The sequence below is a fragment of the Colobus angolensis genome, unplaced genomic scaffold, assembly GCF_000951035.1.
Source record: "Colobus angolensis palliatus isolate OR3802 unplaced genomic scaffold, Cang.pa_1.0 Scaffold185, whole genome shotgun sequence".
Taxonomy (NCBI): domain Eukaryota; kingdom Metazoa; phylum Chordata; class Mammalia; order Primates; family Cercopithecidae; genus Colobus; species Colobus angolensis.
Window position 1 is genome coordinate 87,961 of NW_012114988.1, and position 9,507 is coordinate 97,467.

Sequence of the window (9,507 nt, forward strand, 5' to 3'; positions counted from 1 at the left end):
GAGACTCCGTCTCAGGAAAAAAAAAAAAATTAGCCAGCCGTGGTGGTACACGCTTGTAATCCCAGCTACTCAGGAGGCTGAAGCAGGAGAATCACTTGAACCTGGGAGGCAGAGGTTGCGGTGAGCTGAGATCATGCCGTCACACTCCAGCCTATGCAACAAGAGCAAAACTCCATCTCAAAAATAAAAAATAAAAATAAATTAATTAATAAAGATCACAAAGCTGGTAAGCTGAAATTTGAACCCAACCACATTGTTCATATAGTAAGTGCTTCATAAATGTTATTTATGATTTATTATCTGACACCATTTTGTTTGTAGACATGCTAACTGCCTGTCTCAGACACCAGAACACAAGCCCTTGAGAACTAAAACTTGATGCTATGCCTGCCAGTGCCTAGAACTCTACCCGGCACACAGCAAGCACACCATATTAAAATTAAAATGCTGTTAAAAATGAATCAGCAAGGCCAGGTGTGGTGGCTCACGCCTGTAATCCCAGCACTTTGGGAGGCTGAGGCGGGCAGATCATGAGGTCAGGAGATCGAGACCATCCTGGCCAACATGGTGAAACCCTGCCTCTACTAAAAATACAAAACTTAGGTGGGCGTGGTGGTGCATGCCTGTAATCTCAGCTACTCGGGAGGCTGAAGCAGGAGAATCGCTTGACCCCAGGAGTTGGAGGTTGTGGTGAGCCGAGAACATGCCACTACTCTCCAGCCTGGGTGACAGAGCAAGACTCCATCTTAATTAATTAAATAAATAAATAAATAAATAAATAAATAACCATCAGCAACCAAGGGAAGGCCTAAGGTAGTAGCTCTCAGACTTTAGTCAACACACAAACATGAATAGACATAAGGCCTGGACAAAGTGGCTCACGCCTGTAATCCTGGCACTTTGGGAGGCCAAGGCGGGTGGATCACCCGAGGTCAGGAGTTCAAGACCAGTCTGACCAACATGGAGAAACCCTGTCTCTACTAAAAATACAAAATTAGCTGGGTGTGGAGGCGCATGCCTGTAATCCCAACTACTCGAGAGGCTGAGGCAGGAGAATCACTTGAACCCAGGAGGCAGAGGTTGCAGTGAGCCGAGATCATGCCATTGCACTCCAGCCTAGGCAACAAGAGCAAAAAGACTCCGTCTCAAAAAAAAAAAAAAAAAGAAAGAAAACTAGACATAAGAATGCAGATTCTTGCCCCTATCCCCCAGCGATGCCAAGGCAAGTGGTCCTATGACCCCACTCTGAGAAATAACGCTTAAAGAACAGTTCCCGGTACCAGGCAGGGGCTCTCTGACTGCCCCTTCTGCCACTCTCCAGGTTAGAGTATTCCCCACAGGGCTGAAGCCTGAAGCTTGACCTCCAGATAGGGCAGCCGATGTTGGGGACACTTAGGAATCAGCAAAGCAGGAAGGCTTCCTGCCTGCAAGCTGGGGAGAGCTGTGGGCAGAAGGCAGGCTGGTAACAATTGCCCAGGCCGGGGAAGGCCAGGAGCATCAAGCTGAGCTGGGCAGGGTGAGGAGGTAGAGGCAAAGGGCTGGCACCCCAGTGTGGTCAGAGGCTGACACTAGACACTCGCTTCCAGAATCCCAGCGTCTCCTAAGGGCTCCTCAGCACAAGCTGCCGGAGCAAACGCTCTCAGCTTCCCACACCCAAGGTGCTCACTCCAAACAAAATCTCATTTCCCACCACTCACCTTGGCACACCTTATGCTGTACCCATCTCCCTAAATACACCAGGTGTCTAAAAGTCTGGGCCTCATTCATATTCTCTCTGCCTGGAATGCCAACCACTCCCACTCTATCTCCTTCCTTCAAGGTCCAGATCAATGTTACCTCTTTCATGAAACCTCCCCAGATCACACCAGCTGATGGTGGGTCTAGGCCTACACATTTGGTCTCTGTGCTGTGACTCATCTCTCACACTACACATGAGCAGAAACGGTGTCTCCATTACCCACTCACTCAGTACCCACTGAGCACACACTGGGAACCAGGAACTGACATGTTGATGATTTCACAGTAACAAACAAATCCCAGCCCCGGCCTCTCAGAAGGCAGATGCCCTAAAGGCCAACTAGAAGAAGCCCCTTACCCAGCATGTGCAGAATCAGCTTTGGGTGCCCGCCTTTCTTCTTTGACACAGACAGGTACTACATTACCAATCCATGTGTGTGACGGGCGGAAAACCATGGGGCCCGGCTGCCAGTGAGAAGAGGAGCCCACAGGTACCGATCCAGCAGTCGCCCACTGAGCACTAACCTGAACTGGGAGCAACTGCTGACTGGGCGAGGGATCCCCCCACAGCCAACTGCTCCCCAGGGGGAGGGATCAGGGTGGAGGTTTTGCCCCCTGGGGGAGGGGGAAGCAGGCTCAGCCCTCCTGTGCTGGCAGGCCGGGCTCGGGGATTCCCGGCTGCTCCTTCCTTCTTCTTCATGTTCTAAACAGGGAAGAGGAATGCAAATCAGCCAGTTCTGCTGGAGTCCCAGTGCTACCAGAAAACCCCACGAGGAGGGCCAAGGTGACCCCAGAGCCCTAACATCTGTGTAACCAAAAGATGGTCCTACCTAGCACCTCCATTGTTATGAGCTACACTTAGTGCATCATCATTCTGAATCTATCACAAATAAGGTCCATTTTAAAACCCAGCACCCCACTTCATTCATCAGGGAAATGCAGATCAAAGCTATAATGATAAACCATTACACACTCACCAGAATGGCTAAAATGTAAATTATCAAGTATTGACTATGACATGGAGTAACCATTCATGTGCTGCTGATCGAAGTGTAAACTGGTAAAACTACTTTGAAAAATTACTGGAAAGGATCTATAAAGCTCAACACAGGAACTTAAACTTAGGACTCCGCAATTCCACCCCCAGATATAAACCAACAGAAATCATACACATATGCACCGAAAGACATGAACTCAAACATCTACAGCAGCACTATTTGTAATTGCCCCAAACTGGAAACTACCCAAATGTCCATCATCAGTAAAACATAAATAAATTGGGTGAATTCTCACAATGGTACATGCCACAACAGTGAGAATGAACAAACTACACACAACACCATGGATGACTCTCACAAAAACTACATTGAGTAAAAGAAATAAATCATCCTAAAACAGGATTAGGTGTATGATTCAGCTTAGGAAAGTTAAGAACAAACAAAACCTACGGTATTGAAGTCAGTAGAGGGTTACTCAGGGTAGTTACTGGGAGGGGCCAGGAGAGGTGTTTCCAGAGTGCTGACTATCTTTTGCATCTTGAGCGAGGTGCAAGTTTATAAATTGGGTTGTTTTGTTTTGTTTTTGTTTTTGTTTTTGTTTTTTTTGAGACGGAGTCTCGCTCTGTCGCCCAGGCTGGAGTGCAGTGGCGCGATCTCGGCTCACTGCAAGCTCCGCCTCCCGGGTTCACGCCATTCTCCTGCCTCAGCCTCCCGAGTAGCTGGGACTACAGGCGCCCGCCATCTCGCCCGGCTAGTTTTTTGTATTTTTCAGTAGAGACGGGGTTTCACCGTGTAGACCAGGATGGTCTCGATCTCCTGACCTCGTGATCCACCCATCTCAGCCTCCCAAAGTGCTGGGATTACAGGCTTGAGCCACCGCGCCCGGCCTTGTTTTGTTTTTTTGATCCAGAGTCTTGCTTTTGTTGCCCAGGCTGGAGTACAATGGCTTGATCTCGGCTCATCACAACCTCCGCCTCCCGGGTTCAAGCAATTCTCCTGCCTCAGCCTCCCGAGTAGCTGGGATTACAGGCAAGCACCACCATGCCCGGCTAATTTTGTATTTTTAGTAGAGACTGGGTTTCTCCATGTTGGTAAGGGTTGTCTTGAACTCCCAACCTCAGGTGATCCGCCTGCCTCGGCCTCCCAAAGTGCTGAGATTACAGGCAGGAGCCACCACTCCTGGCCTATAAATTAGGTTTTTAAAATTTCACTAAGTTCTGCACTTATGATTTGTACACTTTTTTACATGCATATTATACTTCAAGAAAATACTTAAAAAAAAAAAAAAACTGAGCACCAAACATGAGCCAGAAACCAGCACAAATCACACAGATGAAGATAATGTGTTCCCTACTTGTAAGGAAAGCAGCAGCTTAATAAAATAGTAAGTCCAGCCCTGAAGTCAAAAGACCTCAAAGACCTCAGTGTGAGTACAGCTGTGCCAGTTATTTCTAGCTCTGTGACCCTGGGCAAGTCCCCAACCCTCCCTAAGCCTCCATTTCATCATCTCATGGAGGAAAGGGAGATGTTTAATTCACATGAGAAACGCCTAAAAACACTACCTGGCCCACAGCTGGTGCTCATTAAATGTTAGTTTCCTCCAAGCGAGAGAAAGAATCACATCCCAACCAGTCCACTGGATTGGACTTGCATTTCTCTCTTAAGGGCCAGCTGGCCAACTTCAAGGATCCCAAATCATCACCAGCACGAAGCAGAAAAGAGGAGAAAGAGACGGTAAGAGGAAAAGCATTATTTTAGCGTTACAAAGCTTCTTCAAAAAACAAATCCATTTCAACACAGTACTCCTGGCAAAAACAAAAACCAATCCACTTGGTCCTTGGGTGCCCCCAATCATGAGTCTGACCTCATCTCCCCTCTCCACCCTTGCAGCCAGGTAAAGGTCAACTTTAGGCAGCCCAGCCCAGCCCAACCTGTTCCTATGAACAGGAACTGACCAGGGGAAGCCAGAGGTAGAGCAGCTCAGAACAAAGACACAGGAGCCAAGACAACACCATCAGCAGAAGCTGCCCAGGACTCCCAGTGTCCACCTCAACGTCTTCCTGCCAGAACTCTCCCAAATCTTCCTCATTCAAGACACAGCCTGGGATGAGCACAGGGGTCCCTCCTGATGCACTCTAATAGCTAGGACAGAAACACCACTTCTGGCAGCAAATGACTGATGCTCCTTCTCAGCTCAGAGGCTTTGCACCTGCTGGTCCTCTTTGATCACTCTTCCCTTGCCTACAGGTCCCTTCTTCCAGTAAGCCTTACTTGGTTCCCAAAACTATGGGCTGCATGCCCTTCCTCTAGGGGCCCACGGCACCCAGGACATCCCTTAGTTATGGAACCTTTGCTGCCATGTTGTAATTACATTTTTACCTGCCTGTCTCAGTTCAACTCTGAGTTCCACAAGAATAGAGGTCTCTCGTTCACCCCTGGTGCAGGACCTGACACAAGGCAGATGCTCACTAAACATCTGCTGAACTGAAGGAGCTGAACCATAAGAAGAGCAATGGGCTCTGGGTGGCCACAAGTATCACGTGACCATGGCCACCACAGTCAAGCAAGGGTGGAACTCACTGCGATGTTAAGCTTGATGGTCTGGCCCTCCTTGAAGCCCAGGTCCAATTTAGGGCCTTGGTCTGGGTTCTGGGCTTGTTTTGCAAATTCACACTGCTGTTTCACCCACCTAGGGAGAGAACACGAGGAAAAAGGTGAGAAAGGAAGAGACCAGCTGCCTTGCCATCACTGGCTCACTTCAATACTGCCTGCCATCAGTCCAGGCTGAGCCTCGTAGTGAGACAGGGTGGTAGAAAGAGTGCAGGCTTGGGAGTGAGGCCTGAATTCAAATCCTGCTCTGACACTTAAGTAGCTGCATGCACATTGGTTTCCTCGTCAGCAAAATATGCCCACAATTCTATAGGTCTTCAAGATGGCTACGAGTTCAGTGAGATCACTTATGTAGAGGGTCCTAACACTGTCTCTAGGACATGTGTGAGAGCCTACCCTTCCATCTACAGCATGTGGCACGAGAACTAAGATGCAGTCTCTACACACCCTCAAACACTCAGAAGGTGGACAGGGAGACAAGACAGATACCCAGAAGTAGAGGGCAACACAAAGCTCCCCCACCCTCCATACCACACCATGCAGCAGCACCAGGTCAGGGAAGAGCCAGAGGCGCCCACATGAGTGGCTGGGCACAGCCCACTCACTGGCAGCCTGAGTTCAAGCCCTGCAGATGGTGGAGGAGGACTTCCTGCCCTGTCTCTTAGCTTCAGAAAAGGACATCAGAGCAGCTGCTGGGTGCCCTGGGAATCCAAGCGCCACTGATGACACGGAGGAGCAGGCCCAGAAAGGCCACAGGAGGCTGATGAGGACTCTGACTGCTCAGGAGCCTGGTAAGGGAAGACAGGTGGCAGGCCCAAAGGCTGGGATGGTAGAGATGAGCCTCAGGTAAAGGACAAGGCTTTACAGCAGAGATGAACATTGGCAGAGCAGAGAGGTGGCTTGCCCTGGGTTCTCCTGAGTCTCTGTTGCCAGACAAATCACACACAATCACTTGGGTATCCTAACCTGGGAGATCATTCTGTCCAGGGAAAGAAGTGAGGGGCAAGAGCATGTGTCTCCCAGAACCACTCACTTGAAATGGTCCTGCAATGCAACATTGAAGTCAAAGGCATCACCTCGGTCCCCGAAGCCAATTCCAATAAACGCCCGTCGCCCTGGGGGACAACACATGATCAATCCCACCTTCCACAGGCTGAGAAAACCTTTCCCAAGAGGAGGAAGCACCAGGACCCATGCCTACCATTTCCATCTTCGATGCGGATCACGAAGTACCTGCTGGAGTCCGTCACACTCTCCACAGCTGTGCCAGGAAACTGATCCACCGGGGCCTGAGCAAACAGCTCCCCTGAAAGCACAGGTTAGGTTGAGCGCTGAGCCCTGAGCCCCCTTCCAGCCAGGTGTTTCTACCAGACTACGGGGCCTTTTTCCTGCAAGGTATCTCTAGCCAGCTGAGACACGTCGGCAAATCTTACTCTGGAATTCAAATCCATTCTTGCTAAAGGGAAGACACAGAAAGTATAACCAAGGAAAGGCTTAAGTCAGAGACAGCTTACAGGCCAACTCCAGCCCGGTTTCGTATTCTGCCTGGCCCCTCTTAAAACTAAGCTCTATTAATGCTGAGCCTCCAAGCCAACCTGAGCAGCTGGAGCTGCTAGCCCATCCATTCCACCTGCTTTACCCACTTATATTACCTGAACCCTGAGTGTCCTACAACAGGTGAGCCCTGACCTAGGTAATCACACCTGCTGAAGAGGCCTAGTACCTGAGGCAGGACTATAGAGGGGCCAGTGAGCCCCAAGGAAATGAGGGAGGAAGTTTTCACACCCATAGGGAATCTGAAGCAGGCTGATTTAATTCAATCTGAGACAGGGCAAGCATGACTAGCTTTAAAAGGAGCCCTTGTGAAACACATCACCTTGTCAACTACAGCACTCGACAGGTGCAGCGCAACATAAAATTTCCACGAGCATTTATGACTGGCATCAGTTTTTCGTATGTGCTGACGTCTGTTGTTGCTTTTAGTATTTTTTGTTTTGTTTTTTAGAAACAGGGTCACGGACTGGGTGTGGTCCCAGCACTTTGGGAGGCTGAGGTGGGGTGCATTACTTGAGCCCAGGAATTTGATTTATACCTTTTTTTTTTTGCCTGAGATGGAGTCTCCCTCTGTCGCCCAGGCTGGAGTGCAGCAGCACGATCTCGGCTCACTGCAACCTCCACCTCCCAGGTTCAAGTGATTCTCCTGCCTCAGCCTCCCAAGCAGCTGGCATTACAGGCATGCACCTCCACACCCAGCCAATTTTTGTATTTTTAGTAGAGACTGTTTCATCATGTTGGCCAGGCTGGTCTTGAACTCCTGACCTCAGGTGATCCGCCCACCTCGGCCTCCCAAAGTGCTGGGATTACAGGTGTGAGACACTGCGCCCGGCCGAGTCTAGGAATTTGAGACTAGCATGAGCAAGATGGTGAAACCTGGTCTCTAGAAAAAATATAAAAATAAGCCAGGCATAGTGGCACGCACATTTAGTTCCAACTCCCTAGGAGGCTGAGGCAGGAGGATCCCTGACCCCAGGAGTTGGGGGCTGCAGTGAGCTGGGATTGTGCCACTGCACTCCAGCCAAGGTGACAAAAAAAAAAGAAACAGGGTCTGGGCTCTGTTGCCCAGATTGAAGTGCAGTGTGCAGTGCATCATAGCTCACCACAGCCTCAAACTCCTGGGCTCAAGTAATCTTCCCGCTTCAGCCTCTCACGTAGCTGGGAATACAGGCACATGCCACCATGCCCACTCAATTTCTTTTGTTAGAGATAGGGTCTTCATATGTTGCCCAGGCTGGTCTCTAACTCCTGGTCTCAAGCCATCCTCCCACCTTGGCCTCCCAAAGCCATGGGATTAGAAGCATGAGTCACCACACCTGGCTGGTGCTTTAAGTATTTAATCAAATATCTTCTATTGAATCCCGTGGTTTAGAGATAACTTTGTTTTCTGGGTTGGTTGTTTTTTTTTTTTTTCCAAGGCAGAGTTTCACTCTTATTGCCCAGGATGGAGTGCAATGGCACAATCTCGCCTCACTGCAACCTCTGTCTTCCAGGTTCAAGTGATTCTCCTGCCTCAACCTCCCAAGTAGCTGTGTTTACAAGCATGTGTCACCATGCTCGGCTAATTTTGTATTTTTAGTATAGACGAGGTTTCTCCGTGTTGGTCAGGTTGGTCTCGAACCCCCGACCTCAGGTGATCTGCCCACATTGGCCTCCCAAAGTGCTGGGATTACAGGCGGATGAACCACCGTGCCTGACCTGTTTTATTTTCTTTCTGTTTTCTTTTTGAGACAGTCTTGCTCTGTCACCCATGCTAGAGTGCAATGGTGCAATCTCGGCTCACTGCAACCTCTACCTCCTTGGTTCAAGTGATTCTTGTGCCTTAGCCTCCCAAGTAGTTGGGATTACAGGTGTACACTACCACACCTGGCTAATTTTTGCATTTTTATTAGAGACAGGGTTTTGTCATATTGCCCAGGCTGCTCTGGAATTCCTGGGCTCAAGCGATCCACCTGTCTTGGCCTCCTAAATTGATGGGATTACAAGCATGAGCTACCGCGCCGGGGCTAGAGGTAATTTTGTAATCAAGGCTGAACTGATTCAAAACCAACAGCCCTAGAGTCTGCAGTTTCTTGTCAATTTATCTGCCTTCTGTTCCAACCTCACCAAGATGCCTTCAGCCTACAGCAGTAATTCTCAATCGGGGTGATTGTGCTCCCCTGTCCCCAAGAGACATCTGGCAATGTCTAGAGATAATTTTGATCGTCACAACTTGGGGGGTGCTACTGACATCTGCTAGACAGAGGCCAAGAATGCTGTAAAATATCCTCATTGGGCTCCACAGCTCCCCAAAACAAAGACTTATCTGGCCCCAAGTGTCAACAGTGCTGAAGCTGAGAAAGCCTGGCCTAGAGTGATATGCTCACTACCTCATGGGAAAGTTAGAGACTAACATGACCCAGCCATGACTTTGAGCTAAGAGCACCTTGGGGTGGGTCCCACAGGGGAGGCTCAGCCCTAGGCAATGGCTGTTACATTAGGGAGTCATGTTAAAATCACAGCTGGCCGGGGCACAGTGGCTCACACCTGTAATCCCAACACTTTGGGAGGCTAAGGCGGGTGCATCACGAGGTCAGGAGTTCAAGAACAGCCTGGCCAATATGGTGAA

At 49.5% G+C, this 9,507-nt stretch overlaps 1 protein-coding gene across 1 annotated transcript in view; it reads right to left on the bottom strand.

Annotated features, from left to right (window-relative positions):
* The window catches only part of NECAP2 (NECAP endocytosis associated 2), an 18,576-nt gene that overhangs the window by 4,239 nt on the left and 4,830 nt on the right, over positions 1 to 9,507 (bottom strand). Inside the window, exons 2-5 of the mRNA XM_011939940.1 lie at positions 6,547 to 6,657; positions 6,379 to 6,460; positions 5,316 to 5,424; positions 2,263 to 2,440 (exon numbers count right to left, since the gene is read on the bottom strand). Coding sequence (XP_011795330.1) covers positions 2,263 to 2,440; positions 5,316 to 5,424; positions 6,379 to 6,460; positions 6,547 to 6,657 — 480 coding nt within the window. The remainder of the gene's footprint in view (positions 1 to 2,262; positions 2,441 to 5,315; positions 5,425 to 6,378; positions 6,461 to 6,546; positions 6,658 to 9,507) is intronic.